The sequence below is a fragment of the Hetaerina americana genome, unplaced genomic scaffold, assembly GCF_022747635.1.
Source record: "Hetaerina americana unplaced genomic scaffold, ioHetAmer1.1.p SCAF_9, whole genome shotgun sequence".
NCBI lineage: Eukaryota > Metazoa > Arthropoda > Insecta > Odonata > Calopterygidae > Hetaerina > Hetaerina americana.
In genome coordinates this window covers 33,007,450-33,033,707 of record NW_027287538.1, presented here as the reverse complement: position 1 = coordinate 33,033,707, position 26,258 = coordinate 33,007,450, and the positions used below count along the sequence as shown (strand labels likewise).

The following is a 26,258-nucleotide window of genomic DNA, read 5'->3' as shown; positions in this document are numbered from 1 at the left end:
TAAAATGTATCGTGTAATTTAATCAACAGCAAATGCATACACTTATTTTGGTAGGATAACAACAAATGTAATGTGCTACTTGATAGCTACCCATCAATCCGACCTAATGGCCATACTATGTTCATGCCTGGTGCAGCTGTACTCGCTGCCACACGCGATACCTTTCTGTGTATCATGCTTACACGTCAGATTCCGTAAGATGACCTTTGGAGAACAGTGATAATTCTTCTATTTTCCATCGCGTTACAAAAAAACTGGTCCTTAATCTTTGTAAATAATTGCATTCTAGTCGATTTATCGAACGAGGCGAAATATTGCTTTGCTTAAAGTTTCGGTATCTAATTGTTTTCGGTTCAAGGCTTCCAAGAAGTTATAATATCGTGGAGGCTATTGGTTTTGTGGTTAGTACTAAAAAAATACCAGGTCCATAATATTAAATTGTTCCCGGCTCAACTTTGTGGAAATTCATGAAATGAAGAATACAATGTATCTTTCCACTGTCCTTAATTCACGTACAATTAGTTTCAACGCTCAAGCGTCATCATCAAGTACCTTATGATGACGCTTGAGCGTTGTAACTAGTTGTACGTGAATAAAGGACAGTTGAAAGATACATTGTATTCTTAATTTAATTAGCAGGTCTATAGTCCAGGTAATGCATATCCATGCCCAGATAATAAATACGAAGTAACCCTAATTGAAATGGTCTTGGCATTTATGTGAAGTGGAATATAATGTACAAAAAATAACATTGCTTCATAAAATATATTTCAATACTGAATAACAGCAGGTTGTTGAGAAGTGGGATACGGTCGATCATTGGGTCTTCTTATCAGACTTGTTACCCCTACCCTTGGTATTGGCATATTCTTCATATTTAACCTTTTCTTCAGACTTAATATTCTCTTTAGACTTAATCTTTTTTTCAGACTTAGCATGCGGTTTAGTCTTAATATTTTGCTTAGACTTGTTAAATCTTTTGAGCACTTTTGAGATGAAAAGTATGGCGGTTAATGTGAGAGAGGAAGGTATCACTACGAGCACGAATAAAACATCCAGCAAGCATATCTGACTCCAGTGGAGGTAGAAGGCTGCTGGTTTCAGGTGCTTAGCTCCGTTGTGTCTCATGACGTACTCTATCCAGTAGACGGCCCTCTCCAGGGGGTGGTCCTTCTGGTCAGTCACTATCGACTGCAACCTCTTCATGTTGGTAGAATACCTGCGGGAGGAACGAAAGATCGGCTCATAATCTCGCTAAAAAAAGAACACTGCCCTAAAGTAATATTACTAAACCCACTTTTCTCCCATGAAATATTTAAAGAAACGCTGAAGATACAAGGGAATGTGGCAGGAGATACTTGTAACTTGGTTTCTACAAGTTTTAGTGCCAACCTTGAAAATGCAGAACAATGAACTTGTAAATGGAAGGTTGGTACTTCCGGGGATTTGTACAAGGGGGAAAAATGAATCCTTAAAATTTACTCCTGGGAATATATTCTCGGGGACGTGAAAATCCAGTGGGTAGAACGCTGGGCTACTGACCGGAGGGTTCGGGCTCGATTCTAAAACATCATCATCATAGGTAATCTACCAACTAAACGTAAGTTTTCGACAGTCTCAGGCTATTACTAGGTACTTATCATGAGCACTTCCTTTTGTTTGCCTTCCATTGTTTCCTCACTGAAGTTCTTCGGGCATTCTACAGCATTCATGCTGTCCTATAAGTCTATTTACTTCTTCCTTTTCCCCAATTACCTAACATTCTGGCTTCTCTTCGGTCATCAGCGTTCAATGGCTACCACTCAACATTTCCTCCTATCTTCGAAATTAAACTTACGATCTCGTCTTATTTCCCACCTTACCAAAAATGTATACCTCTAGTTTTGTTGCCATTGTCCAAAGATTTATCGAAGTAATGCGGAAACTCGTACAGTTGATACCTTTTGTAATGAGATTGTACCAGCCTTGAGCCTTCGAGTGTTTATGTTTGGTAGTTATTGTGTCGCTAATTGTTCTATCATGCAACTCAAATTATTCTGCATACAACCGTTGATAATGGTTAACATCGTTTCACATAGAATGGTATAATTTCTATGGCTCCAGGGTGATTTATAGGGGTGGACAAACAGCCATCTTTTGGCAGGTATATGCTTTCGGTCAATTCAATTTTAATATACTTGACTCTCTTAATTTTAAAAGACGAATAATAGATTTATAAGTTGTGTCCCTCAAATAATTACCGTCAACCCGAAATCCATAGTAAAATCAATACATTTTAAGGTTGATAAGAGAAGGTAGAACCCATTCCTAACCGAGCTTAGGTCTTGGACCTATCTGAAAGCAGGCTGTGATATTTTTTGAGGTATGACATCGAATCGAAGAAAAAATTAAAGTAAATGACTTGGACGCCATAATAACATAATTATTTACTTCAATTTTACTTTGAAGAGAGTTTAAAATTAGTGCATTAACCTGAGAGAACCTCGTATATCTACTATGAGGGGTACTACATTTAAATTATTGATTCAGGTGTGATTTGGTGGAACTGCGCCATAATAACAGAGACGAAAACTATTATTGCAATTTTAAACTTAATAAAGATTTATTTTTTACTATTTTCGATGTACTATGTCAATTTCAAGTGTAAATATAAACAGAACTTGAAAATTGTGTCGTATATCGAAATTTGTCGAAAATGAATCTTTATTAAGTGGAAAATTGCAAAGGGTACTACATTTGCTGGTAAACAATTTCGAATATTTTCACCAGGAAGTCAACGACAGTGGTATTTTTGTGGGTTTACAAACGCCGGCAGCAGCAAACCGAATTTCAAAATGTGGCAAAGAAACAAATAAGGAATGCAATTAGAATTGGTTGCCAAGGCAGCGCATTTTTTACAAATTGAATTTAATTGATTGGAGCGAAAGAAAATGGACTCTTTATTTACTTTTTTCTTAACGAATAATATAAAAACGCTTGACAAATAAAACACGACTAAAACAATTGATATTACTCATGAGCTAAACAATTCTAGCTTTTAGGGTAATATTTCACTATTGCATAGAACAGTGCAATTACTACTGGAGCATAATTATGAATCAAATTAATTAGGATTTACGTAAGAACCAGACAGCGAAAATACAAGGAAAAGAACATACTTCCATTGACAAGTCACCTTGACCGAAGCGTGTTCCTTTCAGACTATTTCTAGGGTCCCTAGATCGTGCCTATGATATACTAATTCTCCCCTTCGTTAGACTGGAGCATCAGGAAACGGGGCTTGTTTAACACAAAATGAATGCCTGGGTCAATATAGTCTCCAATTTGGGGATTAGACGTACATTGGTTTATATAATAACATATCCATTTGTTACCCAATTGATCTTGATTTCAACTAGTTGAAAATTATGATGGGGTGGAAGGGAACTTAGATGTTTCGTTAACGCTCTCGGTTGTCATCAAACAAGCACGCACTTACTCTGGGTTTCCTAAGACTTGGTTGATGGCATTGAGGACATTGCTTGCCGTTAGATTTCTTGAATCGAGTCTCACTCCAACTTCGAGGTCCAAGACTCTGTTCAGGTTCAAATGCTGGTCCCCGAAGAAAGGAATTCCGATGAGGGGCACGCCCCTGTGGGCAGCCTCTTGAAAGCTCAGAAGACCTCCGTGAGTGATGAACAATTTTATGTTCGGGTGAGCTGGAAATTTTGCAAATGGTAGCTTATATAAGTGGTTTCTCTTCTGAGGTTTCAATTTTTATTATGTTCAATACTTTAGTTTTGACTGACCTTAGATTAAATTTCTCAAGAGGGAGTATGGTGTGAATTCCTCAGTGATAATCTCAGTCGGAGAATCAATGCAAGTTTAATCGTTTTTCCAGTATATTTTGTTAAAATCGGTAGCTTATTTAATCTTATTATTTAATGTTTCAATTATTTTTTGTAAAAATTAAAAATAATTTTGTTATCATCATTATTTATATTTAGATTACTAATATATACTAATTACAATCATTATTATTCGCTTTTGAATTAGTAATAAATAATTATTGGTTTTATTGATGGTTTTAATAGGATTCCCACACAGGATTGCCATTTAAAAAATGTTTCTCTCTAGCTTTCGATAGAATTTAATTTTAACCCAATCTAAATTTTAAATCCTGCTGCAATCATGATTACTAAGGGTTTTAATAAATAGACACCTATTGTATTATATCGTTGGCTATTTCACAATCTTTCAAAATAATTCTCTGAGACTCCGACCATGTTGAGACAGGTGCTTTTGAGTGTCCATCACCGATGGACTGATAGAATAAATAAAAATTTTGTTTTCTCTTTGAAAGGAGGAAATTTTATTTGAACATATATGTTTTTATCTGAAATACGTTATACCCTAGAAATGAGCTAGTACCAGCTTAAAACGACACTTGGATACATACATACACGCACGTACACACCTACATATTTGCCTGCTAAATGAATTCTATGATATTTGTACGCCTAAATTATGTACATTCTATCCGAATGGCTTTAACAAGAGCATTCATGTATTTTCTAATCTATTATGAAATTAACATTATGTGAAGTCGATCGCTTTGTCTCATTTCTTTGGCTTCTTTGATGACAATGTCTACCTTTGAAATTGATACAATTTAGATCGTAGTACTTGACATTGAAGTGAATGCCAACGCCTTGACTATCTCTAACCAACGACATACTAGATGATCCAAAATCGTTTGATCGAGTAGTGAAAAGCTGTCTACTCACCAAGAACATCCTGCTGCGGCACCCATTTCTCTGTCCTCACGTTTTCGGTTTTCCCCGGAAGAGGACTATCCCCTTCCCACTTCCAAAGAACTCTTTGTTTGACTTGCGAGAATGCGTTTATCAGCTCATCCCTGATTTCGTCTGAGAAATTGGAACTCCTTAGAGATGAACCCAGACTAAAGTAAATGGCTCCCTCCTTCCCGGCTCCGTCTAAGAAAGCCTTGAGATCCTGAAATATTTTGCGTGAAAAATAAGGCTACAGGGATATCGATTTTCGTTAAAACATAAAAATGTATTAATAATTTCCTCTTATCAAATTAATATCATCTCATAAAAACACACAAAAATGCATTGCACACAAAATATTGCGCAATTAAAATCGCAAGGGTCGGCTAGTAAAAACAAATATGAATGAGGCGACCTAAGTCCTGCTTAGGCGTCTCATTTTCATGTCAATTTGTAGGCCGCAGGTTTCTCACCTGGGGCAACTCTTTAGGCTCCTGTATGTGCAGTCCGCCTGCCTCTATGAGGCACGGTACGGTTGCGCGGGCCTGGTTGAGGGAGAAGTGGTTGTTCAGCACCGCAAGACTGACGTACTCCTCTAAATCGGAGATGGACGGGGTTTCCTTGCCGAAGGCCTCCATCATCTCGTGTTCAAGCCCCCTCTGGAAGTAGTGCTTGTACAAGAGCGACAGCCCGCAGTGCGCCAAAAAGTTCACCACCCTCTGCCCAAGGCTCATTCGATCGTTGAATCCTACCAAGGGTTCCGCGAAGTAAGATGGCAGCACGGCGTTCCCGGTCGCGACGTAAGTGTTACCTATGGGTCCACCCGGCGACAAGAGGACAATCGGCGCGTCGTAAATGCGAGCGAAGGGGTAGTAGCACTCGCTGAAGAAGCTGCTTACGAGGATCAGGTCGAACTTGGCCCCATTCCTGGCCTCGGCCAGCTCCTTCACCTCTTCCTTCTGCAGTACTTCCCTGCACACCCCCACCGAGATTTCTCTGAGCCCCATGAACGTGTCGAGGAATCCTATTTTGTTACCGACATTGAATGCCTTAAAACGAGTCAGGGTCACCATATCGCTTACATCGATCTGGCGGTAGTTTGGCGGGGGTGTATTCAGGGGCTGGGGTGTGATCACCGTGAAGTTGTGCCCTTTCTGGGAGAGTGCCCTGGTTATTGCCGTGTATACTTGGTTTTGGCTTCTACTGCATAATGGAAAAATGGCAAGGATGTTGGCTGCGCTAGTTGCCTCTCCCAGCAGTAGAACGGACAGAAACACCGAGACCCAAAGGGTCCTCAGTATCTTGATTTCCATTTCTGCAAAAGGAAAAAAAACTTAATTGATGGATTTATACTAAAAATGAGGTGGAAGTCTATTGCGGTTTTTAAAAATTGATCATTAAAATCATATCATAAATTAACTATCACTCCGTTAATATATACCCACACCGACGACGAACGAGGTTTTAATGATAAACTGCCGAGTATTATCCTGGGCCATTTGTGCGTCTAGTTCCTTCCTGGTCCAGTTTTATAATGTCTCATTAAATGGAATCATTAGTGAACGCGAACTTGAAATTAAAATGTAGGTTAATAGTACAACGGGCTTTACGAAAGAAATCAAACTGCTTGTTAAAGAACGAGTACTTCGTGCTTTAACAAGCAGTTAACCTCGTACATATACTTCAACGAAAGTAAAGCGTAAAGAGTGGCTACCACTCTATTGTCCACCAACTTTGATTCACCGTTTATTTTGCTGACAGTTTTAAAATTCGCAATTACGAGTAGGTAACCATACTAGCCAATTCCCATGCCAATCTGTAAACCCTTTCAGGTTTTCCCCAGCGTTTAAGGATTAGGGTAATTATAAGGGTTGGGCCGAAAGAATGGGTGTCAACATGTCCATAGCCATTGACTTATGCGAGGTCACTCTTAAAACATTGTTACACAGTAATATAGAATAAGGTATAATCATATGCTTAAATGAACTGGACACTGACTATTGGAAGTAGATGATTTTCTGTAGAATTTAGCACATTTTTAGTTAAATATGAGATTTTAAGTCTGAGTGAACTCATCTGCATCTGTAAACAATTTATGGATATTATTATATACAGGTTTACCTGTATATGTGGGTCGCGGTATTCCAGGAGTAGAGCGTTGGACTACTTACCGGGGGCCCGGGTTCGATACCCTGGCAAGCCTCTCTGGGCACCCGCAGCTCTACCCAAGATATGTTATTTTTCGGGTACCAGAGCTTCCTGGGAAACCATAACTGGCACAGAGAAAGGAACTGGCATTACTCTGATGTGTGAATGTCACACGCCGTCGGGCTTAGTATTGAGGGTACTCTGCCGTCACCTACCAAACCGACCTTTGGGTTGATTACTGTGTTTATGGTTATATATATATATATATATATATATATATATATATATATATATATATATATATATATATATATATGCTTTTGTAGACGTAACACGGAAGTGCCGAATAGTACAATAAACAGTAACACAAAATATAGAAACACAAAAAAAGAAGAACACTCACAAGTGTTTCCGTCGAAATATCAAGAAATAACTTGTGAGTGTTCTTCTTTTTTTGTGTTTCTATATTGTGTGTTACTGTGTATTGTACTATATATATATATATTTATATATATCACCCACCAAGGCAGGACACAATAGGAAGGGTAGTAGGCTACTATCCTTTCCCCTTGTGTCCTCGTCCATTTCTCCTTTGGTGGGTAAAACAGCTCCCGAACGCCACCTCCTAGCCAAAGAATAAGGGCAGTTGGTTGCATAAATCCCCCGCAGATTTCAGTGTAATTTAAGTTTCCTTGTTAGCTCAAGTGGTTAAGGGCATCGCCGCGGCAAGTCAAAAGATCGGAAGTTCCAGTCCCGGTCAAGGAAACCTTTATGCGCTTGTCATTGGCTCGTGTCCGCCTTCCCCGCCATTTCTGTATTTGTCTTTCATGTGTTCCTATCCATTTTCCTTATATCTATTTCCATTCAAATGGAAATAGATATAAAGAAAAGGCAAAGGAACACCATGGGACCTCCTGTAGTCTCACAATGGCGGTCATTTGTAATGCTAGTTTTATCCCAATCCTCTGTATGCGAAAATTAGCGAATAAAATCCATTAGGTGCTTAAGTAATAAATCGAACAAGGGTAGGCGCGGTTCCAGAGCCCTTTTGGGGTTGGAGATATGATTTATTTCTCAGCCAGAACCGTAATGCTGTATGAACCCACTAATGTACCTAATAGTTTACTTTTGATTTATCTAACTATTTCTCTCTGATCATATGTGAAAATTCCTCCTACTTTCTCAAGAGTAACTTCGCTTAAATATGTCAAAGTTCAAATTGTGAAAACTATAGGAGAACTGATGTCAATAAGATCCAACGGTTTTACTCAAATTTTGTTCCTTCTTAAGTATGGCAACTCTCAAAAATTGAATGTAGTGAAATATATGCTTCATCTTTATATTTTATGATGCATATTTGACTTATTTTTACTTTTATTAATTACCTAATTAGAGATTTTTATCATGAGATGATGTGTCTGAGGATTAAAACAAATTTCTTCACATAGTACGGGCTGAAACCATTAAGTAATTAAAATGCTCTGAGCGCCATTGATGTTTTCACGTGTTTTTGTATTCCTGCCACTTTTCTTTGTAAAGGATATGTCTCATCTCTTCTGCATCACACTCAGGTTGGTGGCTCCGAAGGCTCACTTAATCTGTACGTTTGGCTTGCGATGATAGTCATATTTTTATCAGCTGCTGGTTCTCCGTACTAAGTGGAAAGATACGCCTCCCAACTCATGTAAAAATCCGCGACAGTAAATATCGGCTGGCCATGGATATTTTTAACAAAATTCAGTTTGAGATTAATTGAGAAACAAATTGAGAAGGTTTAGTCACCATTTCTCACTGAGTAGAAAATTATTGCGACCGAGGCGAGATTTCAAAGATTCAGACGCAATGTTGGGTGATTTGAACATAATTAAAAACAAAAAAATCATTTTCTCACAATTCTACATCATTAATATCGGCCGAGGTCTCGATGTGTTGTCTCATCAACTGGTGAGAACTGAAGATAAAGTAGTGCACCGTACATGCTGTATTTATTTACACCCAGTAGAACATTACACTGTTTTATCAACCGCAGTGATATCACTTTCCGTTAATTTTTTACTCGGGGGCAGTAATTAAATAATAGCTCACTTGAATGTTCTAATTCACAGTAAATAAACGAATGCCTCGGAATTAAAAATGGCAATCTGCTTGCTGACGTCCTATCACCCGCCTAATATTAATGAAACATGAAAATAATTCCCTCAGATATTTGGTTGGTATAGTAAATGCCATGGGAAATGTTTAAAAAATACTTGTTTGCTTGGAATACTTTAAAACATAAGTGTTTTAAAGACTTTTTTAAGTTTGTGTACTAATGTTATAAAAAATCTACCTACCCCTCAAATTCTCACCATCCCATCAAAAGAATCGCCAAAAACATTAAGGAATAGTGCGTCGACAACACTGAATGTAATAACCATTTGAGGATAGCTGATTGCGTCCCGAAAGATACCTCAAATCCTTTGACATATAACATACCCACCTGGAGAAGAGTTCAGTGTCCGTATCTTCAGCTAATCCTATTTGATATCGTAACTTCCATTTCAAAGTCTCCTATTGAAAGATTTCGTAGACAGACTGAGATAAGGTGATTGCGTATGTATTTCACTTTTATGTGTGCATTTTGATATTGAAAAGTCGGTGTGGTTGTTAGAGTGGAACAATTTTCTCGTTTTTTGCGTGCTCATATAAACTATTTTAATGAGATAGTTTAATTTTAAAGCAGTAACATTATTCATGATACTGAAAACCTGAAAAACGTTAGTCATAGGTTGTTCATTAATCATGTCATGCAAATTATTAAAACGGCGAAGGAGAAAATTGATTCTCAAATTCTGAATAGGTTATTTTTATCTGAGTGCTGTGTGATTTTTCGGGCACCAGAACTTCATGGGAAAGCATAGGCGGTACAAGGAAAGCATCTGTCCCCCCTCCCATGATGTGTGAATTTCTCACGCCATTGCACTTAGTACGAGTATTGAGTGTACTCTACCGACACCTACCAAATCGACCTTCGGGTTGATTACTATGTACATGGCTTTTTATCTAAGACAAGCAATATGCTCCCTTTTACACCCTACCTCTACAGCATGGAGTATACTTTTATTAATTGGGCATATTCAGTCAATTAATAGGATTAATTAATCATCTCGACTCCGTGGTTTACGCATTCCCACGCAAGCCTCCGCGCAAAGTCGAGTGACAAGGGTGCTAGAACACCCGGCTTAGAAATGAAGAAGAGACGTGAGTAAAAATGAAATTTTTTCAAAGCGTTAGTGCTTCTTCTGTCTGTCACTTGGGTGCATCTCAATGGGCGCTCTGAAAGTATTCTTCGCCAAATTTTAACCTTTGCTATTTTGGCGCTCTTTTTGCCCATTTCGATGATTATCAGGGTTGGATTGCATAATTTCCCGAAGTAGCAGGCAAAATTGCGTGACTACTACCTTTGAAGTGACTAATTTTGAGCATTTTCTTATTCTTCAGAAACTCCTGTCCCATATTTTGTGATGTTTTTCATGACGAATTGTGTGGTATTTTATTTGCTTTTCGTGAACTTGGCTCCTTTTCTCTATATTTCGTTAAGTTTTCCCAATCGTAGCGCTTAACGCGCACAAACACGCACAAAGATATAACAACGGTCATCAAGTAGGGTGAGAAAGAGTCAATCACCTTATTTGAAATCCTCATATACTTAAAAAAATATCTTTAAACAAACCAATCAAATTGAGGATTTATTGATGAAATGCATAGGTAAATGAAACACCTTCTTTTAACTTTTGGTACGGTAATTCTACATGCATTTTCATGCACAAAAGATCCCACATCTACTCGAAAATTAGTCTGGATAACCAAATGCCATACATGAGTGACATATCTAGTCATACGTATTTAGCATTAACTTAAGCAATTGTTCGTATTTATAATCTGATAGTTACTGAACTGGATTTCCTGGAAGAATTGAGTGAAATTTCACCTTAATGTCCCCAAAGAACTTTGCAAATAATTTTCGCCCAGTTGAACAATCAATGATTCTGCTCGAGCAGTCATTTAAGGAGAAGGGGGAACTCAGTTGGAACAAGAAGTAACCACGAAGAATGGTTATTATTCCGACTAGGGATATTTTTAACAATGAGATCATAGCAGCGTGGATACCACGCCTTCCCTAATATCGTCCTTTCAAGTTTTAACGTTGCGATGGGGACCTCACCTTCAGAGCACCTTGGAACCAACTAAATACTAATGTTCCATTTTTTCCTAAGCCACACAATTTGTGTTTTTGAACTAAATAGGCCGCACCGATTTTCGAGAACCAAGTTGACGAGTCATCCGGACGGAAACGTAGTGCAGCATCACTGCTCTCAAGCAAAATATAGCTCCTTAAAATGAAAGCGTCCTATTCCACATCTCCCGCCATGGGATAACTTAGATAATATGGCTTTGTTCGGTGAAAGAAGAAAACTCATCGCTGTTCTTTTTATCAGCAGCGAAAGAGAAACCTCTTCCCAGAGTTGCCCAGACAACATCAAACCAAGGTAACCTAGGTTGCGCGTGGCGATCATGAGTCGCGATAGGAAGATCAAAAATAGATTCCTTCATCCATCTCATACGCGATCAAACCAACTTATTGCTAGCCAGCTCATCCCTGGCCTGTCTGTCTTCTGTTGTACACACGTCTCTCTCTCTTCGAGTGATGTTATCCTCGGACTCATTATCAGCACCTTGTTGGTAGCAAGCGATTGCTGAGGTTTGTATGAGCCCTTCCGTACATACGTAAGTTAATGTATTCGAGTTACTTTAGCTGACTTTGAGCCAAAGGAAGGTATTTTGATCACCTAGAACTGAAAATGACATAAGCGAGCCTGTGAACTAATCCTTAGCAATTGAGCTAATCTTGATTCAAGCGCCAATGAGCCTTTCCTGCCACAACTGCTCGTAATGAACTGATGGATTATCGCCCCCTAAAATCCATGATACGTCGAATTTAGATATCTTCTTGATAATAATTTATGCACGTCCTTCCAGGGCAAAGGATGACTATTCCCCGGGATTAATTGACTTCAGAACGAACAGACTTATATGCTTTCCTAGTTGTGATTGACTAAAATGCAGCAAATACCTTTTTAAATTTTTAGCGTGAGGGACAACTGATAGACCGTTGTATTATGATTGACTGACTAGGTTCTGTAGAGTCCAAGCGATTCCGTCGGCAACTATTTATTGATATATAGCTATGGAAACCAGTACAATCTGCAGGGCCTGCTAGTCACTTACCTGTCAAAGAGGTGGGTTCAACACGATTCGGTGGGAGCCAAGGTAGAACTCGAACGAACGGGAACTGGGAAGGCGCCCGGGAGTGCAAATCACTTCTCCGCAAGTTCGAAGTCTCGAGCTTCCGAGTGAATAAAGAAATGACGAAATATCGGTTTTGAAAGCGATGAATCGCGGGAAGATATTTTTTTCATATCTTGTCCCCAATTCGTTCTATTGCCCTTGAAAACAGTTGAGTAGCCTGAAAGTGCTCTAAGAAATATCGATACCAATTACAAACCTACCAAATTCAATATATGACATCATTCGATACATTTTTCTAGTGAAATCTTAAATGATTCAATTTTAACTGTGTGCACGTTTCAAATACACTTCCTCGCTAAAAAAAAACATTGAATGGAATGCTATATACAGTTTTCTTCTTTGGTGTTTGAATTCATAAAGTTGGTATAGGTTGTTTATTTATTTATTTATTTGGTAAAAATTGTGCACATACAGCAGGATTGCCAATTTACAGTGACACGTATAACAGCAACATATAAGGACACAAACATACAAACATCAACAAGACTATACTATTGAGGGAGGTGTGAGAGATGTGTCAGAGAAAGGTTTATAAATGTGTTGGCTGGGAGTGAGAGGGGGTCAATACTTTCGGGAAGGGAATTCAGTAAAGCGGGGAGACGGAAGAAAAGGGACCGTTTGGTGAGGGACAATCTGGGAACGGGTTGGTGGAATAAAGAGTGATCGCGGGTAACTCGGGGGGGAACTCTGAAATTGATAAGGGAAATTAGTTCAGGACAGTCGTCGTTTCAGGAAGATATATTTTGCACATAAAGTCTGAGCTACTCATCCAGATGGCATTAACCTAAAGGGTTGAATAGGTGTTAGGAGCTATGATTGAGCCACCCCCATGGCAAATAAAATTATCTAGTTATTTGTCCCCATGTGATTCATAGCCTCTCTTAAAACAGGTGTGGTTAGAGGTAGGGCGTCATGGCTTATATTGTTTCATTAAAATATTTTAAGAGAGAAAACGAGTTGATAAAGAAAAATAATTTAGTACAAAAGTTTTAAGATAAAGGAACATTTTTCATTTAACAAATTGCTGTATATGTGTAATGTCTTGCTTGAGCGATAGTATTTATCATTCATCAAACTTTACATCACAACAAAACAGTGCCTAATCATCTTTTTTGTTGTTGGCATATGACTTATATGGGTCAAGGTAGTCTAGGGGTAGGGTATTGAACTAATGGCTGGAGATTTGATTCCCAAGCAAACCCCTCTGGCCACCCTCAGCTCTACCAAAGCTGTGTGATTTTTCAGGTACTAGATCTTGGGAAACCATAGCCGGCACAGGAAAAGGAACTGGCTTCCTTATCTTGATCTGTGAATTTCACATGCTGTCAGGCTTGGTAATGGGTGGATTCTACCATCACCCGGAAAAACCGCCCTATGGATTGTTTATTGTTTTTTATATGGAATATAATGCTATAGTTCTGCTTGTGCAATACTGGTAGAATGAAATTCCTTTTAACATTCTGTTTACAAAAAATAGCGAGATGAAATAGTACAAAGATTATCCATGTGATGTATTGTCTGTTTCCAATGAGAATGGAGGTGAGAGGTTGGTACCCCTGCTTAATGCACTCACAAATTTCAAAATTTTTTCCAAGTGTAGGTTGAAATTTTCTCCCCACTGCAAGGAAGAAGAGCTGGCACATTGAGTCAATACAATATAAAATTTCCTTTATTCATTAATAACATGACTCATGAACATCTCTATTTCAATTCAAAGTTTGACTGAGGACAGTCCTCCACTATTCACTTTCCATAAGGCTGACTCCCTTGTATGTCTCAATAGGTACTCCATCTAAGTCCTCTTTATTTGCCCTTACTGTCGTATCCCTCATTATATTGGCCTTAGTCTTACCCTCATGAACTTTCTAAGCATTCCAAGAAACTGCAGGAGATACCGCAACAGTAGCTTTTAACAAAGTCATCTGCTAATGTGCATTTCAGTGCAGCAATTTCAGTGTGTAAAGATCATTCACCTTACTTGGGATTTGAAGCCGAATCTCATGATGTTCGGCCAAGTACGTTAGCCAGTTAAGCTATCAAGGTATCCTCTTAAACTCTGAAAATTTGGGAGTTTTAAAGGAACAAGATGTTGTGACGAAATACCATGCAAACAATGTCACAGGCATTCATAGTCGTGCACAACGCACTAGAGTCCACAAGGTTAAAACAGCCTAAACCTAAAAAACACAGCATCACAATTCTGCCTCCATATACAAGAAGTATTTCATAGAATAATCACCCAACTGGGTGATCATGCTAACCTCAATTAGTTTGATGTGTGTGACTATTTCAAATCATAATTGATGATTTTGAATTTTAGAACTTTTCCATCAAGTACAAACTTACGTATCATAAAATAAAGAAGACTCATTATATGAGTATATTAGGCAATTCGACACTTATACCTGTAGCTCTTGTCAAAAGTATTGAAAAAAACCAGTCCCAACTCCCTCCATATCGCCGATTACCTATTTTATTTTCTTTATTCATTTCCTGAAGTGTTCATAAATATCATGAAGGTGTTGAAAAATATGGCTCATAATTTCTGAGTGATAAGCACCAACTCTTCAAGTGCCAAAGTTGCTGTGAATGATGCTGATGAATTTTCCCATAAATGGGGACATGGAATGAAATTTGCTGAATTTTTTTCCCATCACTTTAGGCGACTCTTTTCTTGATGGCTATTAATGTAACTAACCATTGGATACTCTTATTTTTTATCCTCTATTCTCTATTTTGTACCTTATTATATAAGGTTTATCAAATTTCAGGAGGTTGTTATACATTATAATGTTTATGGGTATGTTTCATAAAGTCTGCATTTCTCTTGAAAATAACCTGGTACACACAAAATCATACACTAGGCTCATTTACCCAGCATTTCAGATCCAGTATTCTTCATTAAACCTGGCCAGATATAAGATATGATGCAGCTCATCACTCCTGGCACTTATGAATATAAATGATGCCACTGCCAATCCATACTTGTCACAATAGTTTGCAAATGCATTCGATTTTTTTATTTCAAATAAAATATAATATGTAAGCAGTAACTTTTAAAATCCAATGTAAAATAAGCATATATTTGAACAAATGAAAATTTTCAGGAGGAACTTTAAAGAATTTTGTCAATGAAAGATGAAGGAATCATCGAGTCTTTTTTGTAGTATTTTTTTCTCTTTTTGGTCTGCATATTCTCTTGAAGCCTTTTGAAGAGACCAAGCCAATTCCCACCATAAGAAACAAAGGCATAACAACAAGTATGAATAAAATGTCCAGCATGTAGATCTGACTCCAGTGGAGGTAAAAGGCTGCTGGTTTCAGATGTTTAGCTCCTTTGTGCCTCATGACGTACTCTATCCAATAGATAGTCCTTTCCAAGGGGTGTTCCATCTGGTCTGTTACTAGAGACTGCAATCTTTTCATGTTCTTAGAATAACTGAAAGAAGAACTTTAAGTCAATAAAACCAGTTAATATTTCAATGAAATATTCTTTACCGATGAATAATTAGAAAACCTGAAGCAATTATTCATTGATTCAGGGAAAATGAACATTGAAATCCTGAAAATGAAGAAGAATAATGCATTTGCATTTAATTTTCTGACTTGTACATTTTTACACTCTTGTTAGTTTTTTCGTCATTCAACATGTAAACTTGTAGTTAGAAATACCGGAACATGATATCTCTCAGAATATAACTTTGGGAAAACAATTAGGCTTTGTCAATTGTTTGGTGAGGTTTAGATTGATTAATATATCATCCCAAATCATTATTAATAGTAAACTATGGTGGAAATATATGTATATGAGCATTGCATGAGTGCTGGAATAGGATATAACTAGATACTGAGTTTTTAATGTGCGCTTAGAAACCTTACATTTTATCTTTAATTACTGTAGCCTTTATGGGTACCTATTTAGATTGGTGAGGATTATTCATTTTATAATGGTATATAATATTCAATACATTGCCCCTTTTCACTTCTAAAGGTAGTAACTCTTCATTATATGAGTTAGCTACAACTTGCTCATACAAAATGCATTCAAGTATTTTCAGGACTATATTTAAAAAAAAATAAGAGAAATACCAAAAGGTAAAACAAAATATATAAATTTCTAGGAGTGCAGCTCTTGGAAAACAATGTATAAGCTGAGTCTTGTCCTAGTCTGTGAGAGAGAGCTGGACAGAATAGAAAACTGAATAGCTCTAGTTAAATCATCATATTATCTGTTGCACAAAAGTGATATAATGTGAAATAGCAAAAATAATGGTTGTTGTAAACATTGCATGCCTTATATTTTGTCTTTTAATGTATCTTATTTAGTAAATTTCATTCTATTGGTTTCACATGCACTTACATGGGGTTCTCCAAGATTTCATTTATAGCATTGAGGATGCTGCTTGCTGTTAAATTTTGTGCATCAAGTTGCAATCCTGCCTTATGATGGAGGACTGTATTCATAGTCACAATCTGGTCTCCAAAATGGGGGATGCCAATTAGGGGCACACCCCTGCTGGCTGCTTCCTGGAAGCTCAGAAGTCCCCCATGACTGATGAACAGTTTAATATTTGGATGAGCTGGAAAGAATTAAACAGGATTGTTTTATAGCAACCAAAAGTTTAATGGATGTGGAGTTTTTAATGCAGTAAAACTTGTCTTCCTGTCACTGTGGCTTACTCTTTGTAAATGAACTTGTCACATGTGGACAAAATATAAGGGCATATTTTCTCCATAAACTCATATTTTCTGACTTGAAATTTATTTAAACAAAAATAACTGAACTTCAATGCTTTAGTTCACAGAAAACTTTCATTAACTAATTTCAGATGAAAATAATTTTTAATAAAATAAAGAACCAATTTCAAATGAAAATTAAAAAATATGTGATCCCTCTGGGCACACTTTACCCAGGATTTTATGGGTTCCCAGTTTTAATGGGTTCCAGAATTTCTGGGAAACCAGAGAAAAAAGAGAAAGGCTTACCTATCTATCTTTATGTGAGAATTCTAATTACTGTAAAGATTATTGTTATCCTAATTTCTGTAACCCACTGGACTTCCACATCCCCTAAAGTAGACCTATGCTTTAATAATTTAGGAAATATATATCTGGGATATAGCATTGGTGAAATTTCTCTTGAGAGGATCCTGAAAGGCTATGGTTGCATTTTATACAATTTTCTGTTGGGCAGATAATACAACTAGCATTTAGGTAGAAGTGCCAGTTCATTTTCCTACATGGTTATCAAAATAATCAAATAGGTTAGGAGCAAGACACTTTCTCAGGTGTTACTTGGTGGAGGTCTTTCATACTAGGCGCAAAAGAAGAAATACTAACTTTGCTAATTACAATAGAATTTTTACATTTCATGACCATAGTTTCATCTCGAGGTAATATTATCAGGTTGCCTTGCAACAAAACCGTGGTCATGGAAAGTAAAAATTCTAGTTGCATTAGCAAAGTTAATCTTCCCTCATTTATGCCTAGTAGTTTAGGTGCAGCTGATGGTGCCCAGAGCCTGACCTATAATAAAACTTGAGCCCACCAGTAAAGAGCCCACTAGTCAATTTGTGCTGGACTATGACTCCCTACATTAACACACAAATGAGGAATTATATATGAAGTTTGGAGTGTGACTATACATATTTGCTTCAAATTAAGAAAATAAACACTAATAATGAATACATATATTACAGGATTTGGTGACTTTGTCTTTGCACCAGAATGTGTAAGGAAAAATTATCCTAAAATAATTGCTCATTTCAATTAATCTCAAATCAGAATATTACAAGGATTCTAATTTTGTTATCAATGAGGCTCTGGTTGAGTTTACTCATGAACAATTCAATGCATAGAGTGAATTCATCTCAATTTTCTCTCTAAGCATGACTCACCAAGAACATCCAGCTGGGGTAGCCATTTCTTAAGGTGAACATTTTTGGATAGACCTGGAATGGAATGTTCTCCTTCCCATTTCCAGAGAACTCTTTGTTTAACTTTTGAGAATGCAGTGACAAATGCATTCCTAGTCTCTGGGGTTAGACCAGAACTCTTTAGGATAGAACCCAAACTGAAGTATATGACTCCATCTTCTCCAGCTTCATTGAGGAATTTATTGAGATCCTGGAGGATGTGAGATAAGGTTTAACGATTTAGTGACTTACTATGTGATTTTAACTGAATCTCAGTAAGTAGTTCTATTGCGGAATGCAAAAATAGAAGATTTAACTTTTATTTTGAGCCAGATGCAAATATAATTAAAAGAATTATTACACCTTAGTTCAGCGTTATTGTAAATATATATATTTTATATATATATATATATATATATATATATATATATATATATATATATATATATATATATAACGATTGTACGGAAAAACTCACACGAGCGGCACAATAATGGGCTGACACAATATAACACAAATAGAAAAGAATAGACACATTTAAAAGAACACTCACACGGTAAATTGTTCTTTTAAATGTGTCTATTCTTTTCTATTTGTGTTATATTGTGTCAGCCCATTATATATATATATATATATATATATATATATATATATATATATATATATATATATATATATATATATATATATATATATACAAATATATAAAAACACAGATGTAGATTTTTAGAATATAGAGACACAAAGAAAGGACACTCACAGTTTGTTATTTTACGTTTCGACAGCACGGCTGTCGTCTTCAGAATCTGATTGATTCTGAAGACGACAGCCGTGCTGTCGAAACGTAAAATAACAAACTGTGAGTGTCCTTTCTTTGTGTCTCTATATTCTAAAAATCTACATCTGTATATTCTATTGTTTCAGGCTTCACTTCGTGGAAGTAATTGATATCCATTATTGAAATAGAAAGAAAGACTCGTACTTTTCCACAGATTTTATTATACGGCACGACGCGTTTCACCGACTTGCGGCATCGTCAGGTACTAATTTGCAAAACAGACAGAGCAAGCATATATACCCTCAAGACAGAGTGGGGGCGGGGAGGGTTGGAAGGATTTGAGGGGGGTGGGGGCTCGCAGGTGCGTTGATGGATTGTTTTGACCATTTCCAGGCTAATTTCTCGGAGAGGAGTGGGGAGGGGTATGGGAATAATTGCTCATTACAAAGTGTCGTGTTGGGTTGGGTTGGGTTGTAATGAGCAATTATTCCCATACCCCTCCCCACTCCTCTCCGAGAAATTAGCCTGGAAATGGTCAAAACAATCCATCAACGCACCTGCGAGCCCCCACCCCCCTCAAATCCTTCCAACCCTCCCCGCCCCCACTCTGTCCTGAGGGTATATATGCTTGCTCTGTCTGTTTTGCAAATTTGTACCTGATGATGCCGCAAGTCGGTGAAACGCGTCGTGCCGTATAATAAAATCTGTGGAAAAGTACGAGTCTTTCTTTCTATTTCAATAATGGATATCTACATCTGTGTTTTTATATATTTGTGTGTCGCCGATGAGCGTTCCATTTCGAAGATATTTTATATATATATATATATATATATATATATATATATATATATATATATATATATATATGTATATATATATGTATATATATATATATGTATATATATATATATATATATATATATATATATATATATATATATATACATACACACACACTTATATGTGTGTGTAAATATATACCAGGTCTGTTCAGAAAATGATCGAACATTTTGTATTTCACGCCAGCGCAGAAATGTGGTTGGTAGCTGATATCATATTACAGTAATATGCTGTTGGCAGCACTGCCCTGCGCATCACCTCCTTGGTAAGGAAGTGCTTTTGGATTGTTGATATATCGTGTAGTTAGTATGATATTTTTATTTGATTGCATTGTGTTTCAGTACTCTTAGCGGCACATTTTTTAAATGAACTATCCTCTGGAGCAACAATGCAACGTAAATTTTTGCGTGAAACTGGATTAAACTTTAACAGAAACGTTTCAACTTTTGAAACAAATTTGCGGAGATGATGCTCTGGGTCGTATCTAATGTAACGCATAGTTTCTACATTTTAAAACTGATCGTCAGTCAATTGATGATGCTCTACCGTGAAGGCCGTCCACTTCAACAGATGACTCATTCGAACAGTGAAACTCAACCTTTTTTTTCGACTTTAATGGTTTTGGGCATTTTGAATTTTCCCCTCAAGGTGGAATAGTGAATCGTGTGTACTATAAACGCATTTTGCAACGGTTATTCGAAAAAATTCTCCAAAATAGACAAGAGTTGTGGCGAGGCAATTCATGGTTCTTGCACTACGACAATGCACCTGCATACTCAGCTTTGTCAATCCGTCAGTTTTGTGCCAAAAATCAGATGACTGTCCTTTCATAGCCTCCTTACTCGCCAGACCTAGTTCATCGTGATTTTTTCTTATTTCCGAAATTAAAATCCGTGCTGAAAAGACGTTTTCAGAGTATTGGTGACATAAAAGCAAATTAATCACAGACCTCGAGGGCCATATCAAATGAAGCCTTTCAGGATTGCTTCGCAAAATGGAAACACCCCTGGGAAAAGTGTGTGAATAGGGGAGAGGAGTACTTTGAAGGGGACAAGGATTAATAACCTGTTAGATCAATAATAAATTTAAGAAGTAGAGTTTGGTAATTTTCTGAACAAACCTCGTATATCGGTCTGTTACTGTTATAATGTAATATTTTGCTTCACTTAATTGAAATTCAAGATTTATCAACATGCGCATTTTTTTGGAAATTTCCATGTAGATACAGGTATTAACCCGGAAACATCAGTTCTACAGGGTTGTTTCTTTACTAATTTTGATCGTGTCCACATAATGAGCTTTGAATATAGACGATAGATGAATAACTGCTACCCTTTATGTCAACAATTCCATTACTTGTTGAAATTTATAATTATATGTACCAATTGCCTTGTTAAAATCAAATGTAAATTAAGTAAAATTAAAATACTGATTCCTAAGCTAAAAGTAAAAGAATCTTTATCTAGAGTGCACCTAACATTGGTAAAAGTCGATTTTCTGAATCATGCTCACCTTTGGTAGTTCCTTGGCCGCTTTGATGTGTAATCCTCCGGCTTCAATTAGACAGGGAACGGTTGGACGAGCTGGGTTTAGTGAAAAGTGGTTGTTTATTATAGCAAGACTCACATACTCCTCCAGCTTAGAGATGGATGGTGTATCCTCTCCAAATGTTTTCCTCATTTCATTTTCCATTTTTTGTTGAATATAATACTTATAACAAAGGGATAATGCAATATGTACCACAGTGTTTATCATTCTTTCCTTCAAAGTCATTCTGTCAAAGTAGCCTGTGATGGGATCGGCAAAATAAGATGGGAGGAGAGCGTTTCCAATGGCACTGTATGTTGAGGGCATTGGGCCCATGGATGAGATTATAACGATTGGCGCATTGTAAATCTGTGCAAAAGGGTATAGACACTCGCCATAGAAATTGCTCAATAAAATCAGGTCGAATTTTATTCCATCCTTGGGTTTGACTAATGCCTTCACTTCTTTTTTTTCCATCAGCATTCTGCAAACGTTATCTGTTAACCCAGATATCTCACCCAGCAGATCAATTATTCCCACTTTTCTCGTAGAATTAAATATATTGAAGTTGTGACCAACAACATCATTGACATCAATTTGATGATAGTTTGGAGGGGGTAACTCAATAAGTTGGGAAGTGAATACTGTGAGTTGATGTCCTTTTTCAGCAAGTGCTTTGGTTATAGTGCCGTAAATGGCATTGTGGCTTTTACCAGCAAATGTAAAAAAGGCAAGGATGTTGGCTGCACTTGTGACTTCTACTTGCAATAAAATGGCTAGGAGAGGCAAAGCCCAAATTCTCCGCGGACTTGCCTTTTCCATTCCTGTAAAAAATATCAGAGAAGAAATACGGTGGAATGAATAACTGGCTCTTCAAGTTCATTACCAATAATAATCTTTATTATAAAGGTGGTTGTTGAAATATAAAGTTGGTCGAAGAAAATTTGATCGTTGATATGCCGTGGTACCATGCTTACCAAGCCCCTTGCACTAGTAATTCGCGTAACGAGTGCATATATTTTTTAAATTGATCGTTTAAAGAGTAAAGTTTTGCATAACGAGTGACGAGGAAATGGAAAGTTCCAGAATGGTTGTACCACTGCTGCTTTAGTCTAGGTTTAGCACTCCTTCCACTAGCATCTTCGTGTCGCTAGTGTTTACACGTTGTTTTAAACTTGTGTTCAGGCATATTACTTGTGATTTGATGTGAGAAATTTAGTTGCCCTCGCCAAAATATCACCTAAAAAAAAGTCACAAGAAGACAACCGTAAAAGAATAAAAATAACCGTAGAAATGAAAAGTAAAATAAATGAAAAGATAGAATGATATATGAGCGTAGCTGATTCAGCTTGCCAAGTCTGAATCGTCTGCTGAAATATCCTCAAGGTCAAGACAAAGATTAATGAAACAGATACTTGAAAGGGAGTGACAAGAATATCTACGCCACAATTACATATTCTTAACAATGTTGAAAGGTTGCTTTTCATCTGCATAAAAAGTAAAATCATTGAAAAGCTAGAATAATATATGAGCGTGACTGATCCAGCATGCCAAGCCTAGATGGTCGATTGGAATATCCTCAAGGTCAAGATTAAGGAGATATACGCTTCAAGGAAGAGACAAGAATATCTACGCAACGATTACATATTCTCAACGATGTTGAAAGGTTGGTTTTCATATGCAGAAATGGTCAGACATATTTCTTGTGGTTTCACGTGCAAATTTAACCCTCGCAAAAAGCCACCGAAGAAAAAGTCACAAGAAGACAACCGTAAAAGAATAAAATAATTATAGAAATGAAAAGTAAAATCTGCATAAAACGAAAATCAATTGAATGCAACAGCATTAATGAGAATACCATTTCATATAATGTGAAAGTGATTTTCACCGACATGTTTAAGAAGGCGCCAGGATCGGAAACGGTCAAAGAAGAAGTTTTTGAGGGAAGCTGTGGGTGGTTCAAGAAGTTAAAGAGAACCGGCATCCATTATATTGTGAGAAACGGTGAAGCAGCAAGCTCCGGTGCAAAGGCAAGGGAGAACTTCATTGACGACTTCAAGAAAAATGTACAATCTAAGGGCTACATGCCGCAACAGATTTCTAACTGTGACACGTATCTTTTGGAAAAAGATAACGTAGCTTGTATAACATCAGAGGAGAATGCATTAGCCTTCGCAACCCAATTAAAGACCGTCTCAAGCTGCTATTTTTTGCCAATAGAAGTGGCAATTTGAATATTATATCCCTGCTTATTTACCATTCAGACACTTCATGAGCCCTCAAGAGGTGTGAAGTCCATAAGGGCCATTTTAAGTGTCTTTTTTTAGTCATTTTAGTTTTTAGTAAATTTTATCTTGAGGTGATGGGATAGCTGATGAAACTGTTGCATTATAAATTGAGAAAAATTACCATAATAAGGTATTGGCTACGCGTGCTACAAAATTATTTAATGACAATGCAGTGCCGCAATTTCACATTTTGAAGCAGAAGGGAAGCACACTCATTAGGGAAAAAGTTCCAGTACCAGTCACAAATGGAATGTTCTCTTTACTGAATACTTGTGTGCTAGAAAACAGCCTTAGTTACATCGGGAAGCATTACCAAAACATTGATGGCCTACCGATGGGTTTGGACAAACTTGAACACAACATATCCTCCTCCGAGCATCCACTGACGAAGGGCGTGGTACACTGGCACCGATATTTAAATAATTGTTTTGTGTGCGGAGAGGAACGGAGAGGTAATCGGATAGCTTTTAGGAATTACGAAATTCAATAGAAGAAAATATCAGTTTCAGATGTGAAAGAGCAAGTGGGGAATTGGTAAATTATTTGTATCTGTGTATTAAATAGGGAGTTCTATCCACCATATAGAGTATTATACCGAGAAAGCGACACACTTAAATTCAAGATACCACATTTCAAAGAGACTGGCCTCTTTCCACCTGATGATACACAGATTATACAGCATTCCCATATCAAACACAAACAAATACACATAACTCTAGACCATAAAACAAATAGCGGAAAACAGCGGATACTCTGCACATTTGGGAACTCACTCTACAGACGGAAAAAAACACAAATGGCTAGGAATGGAATTTATTCGACTGCAATTTAAGAAGGGAAAATACCCAAATGAAGGAGGCTCCCTTTTCTAGGTTGATTTTCACTTAACATTCAAAGACTGCAACCCAAGAATGAATGAATAACAGCTTTTTATGATAGATACACAATTGAGACAAAGAATAACAAAGTAAATATTTAAACGCAAAGCGGTGTAAAAAAACTTTGTAATGACGAAAGCAACAGTGTTTACATCGGGCACACGGAGAGCTTTTTCTACACCAGACTCGAAGAACAACGGGCGTTTTTAATACAAACCACAGACACTTCACAATTTGCCAACCATTTGCAATGGTAGAAAAAAAGAAACTGCAACATTTCTTTTTTCTATCTTTCGGCGGAAATTCTGTGAGGAAATAAAAACCCTCTTTTTAAACACCTGATTGTATTGAATCGGATAGCTTTGGAGAAATAATATTTTAACATATTGATTAAGATATTGACTAAACCGTAATTCTTTGTTATCATTTCTTCGGATCGCTATATTTTCTCATCACAGTCCAGGGGTCATTCAGGTACACGTGTAGATAAATGTCCATTAAGTGACGTCACGTACCTTTTCGATCCGAACCGGGGAGATGAGGATTGGTTGAAGATGGGTTGTAGGATGGTTTTACCCTCCGAATTGAAAGAGCTGGGAGGCTTTTTATACTTTATCATGAACTCAAGCCTTTCGATAATGTTGCCGATGAAGTGTTAAGATCTTTACGAGTCGCACTGTTTGAGTTCCAGGTAAGAGTATCCTTCTCCCGTGTTAACCTAGTCCCTAGACGAGTGTTCATCTTTTCGACCACTTCGATCTATCGATTTTGTATTCGAGCCATTGCAGCCGACGCTAACCGAGCATCGAGCTGATATTAACGCCCCCCTCTTTAATTTCCCTTCCCATGCCTTCTATCTAAGTTTTCCTTAGCCAATCTCTCCATCGTCTTCTATCCGTCTTCTCCCCTCAAATTGGGTAAGGATATTCTCAATTGCCATCGGTTGTATCTGCGCGCTCATGCCAATTGACTGTTGCTTTCTACATATAATTCTAAATAATACCCACGAGACCACCGTAAAGGTTTGTGGCGGGAGGTGTTCGATTACCAGTCATACATGCATGATCATTCAACTTCCATCTACACAGATATTAGTTCAAACATGCAATCAAGCAGAGTTAGTCCCCATACAAGAAGCTAATTACATGCAAGAATATTCAGTAAAACGGGATAATATTCAAATCATTCGGAAACGATGTACTAAAAATAAGTCTATTTAAAATGCATGCATATTAACCACAAAATACGAGGGTTAGTCGATAAATCGCAGTTTTCAGCAAGACAAACGCAAGAGTTATCAAAAATAATTCATTGGGAATGCTTGGAACATCACCGCATAGATCCGACTTACCCCCCAGTGATTTTCATCTGCTCGGGCCCCTAAGAAATCAATTGGCTGGCCGACGTTTTGTAAATTGATGCCGTAATCTAAGTGGTTACTCGTAGGCTACGACAGTAATCAAAAGACTTCTTTGCTGATTTATATCAAGGGCTGGTAAAGAGATGGGATAAGTGTCTGAATGTATAGGGTAAATATGTAGCAAAATGAAATAAATTCCCGGAATTTCCTTTGATTGCTATTGCCTCTATCCACTTTTGCGAGTTATTTATTGACTTACCATCGTATGAACGTAACCAATACTAATTATCATCTTCACACTTGCGGTCACATTTATTTTATCTCTAATCGTGCGAGGAAAAAAATAGTTTTAATCTATTCGTTCTGTTATCTATTTCCCTGATTTTTATGTGCGTGATTTGAT

General features: G+C 37.2%; 1 protein-coding gene across 1 annotated transcript; it reads right to left on the bottom strand.

The window, feature by feature from the left end:
• Window positions 1-816: 816 nt before the first annotated feature.
• Window positions 817-25,213, bottom strand: LOC139699045 (uncharacterized). Its single transcript, XM_071598047.1, has 10 exons — window positions 25,011-25,213; window positions 21,315-22,153; window positions 18,167-18,395; window positions 16,630-16,849; window positions 15,419-15,708; window positions 15,144-15,176; window positions 5,246-6,087; window positions 4,767-4,995; window positions 3,479-3,698; window positions 817-1,219 (listed from the first exon to the last, which is right to left on the bottom strand). Exons 2-10 carry the CDS (start codon window positions 22,149-22,151, stop codon window positions 817-819), a joined length of 3,303 nt encoding a protein of 1,100 aa, XP_071454148.1. The 5' UTR covers window positions 22,152-22,153; window positions 25,011-25,213.
• Between the last annotated feature and the right edge of the window lie 1,045 nt (window positions 25,214-26,258).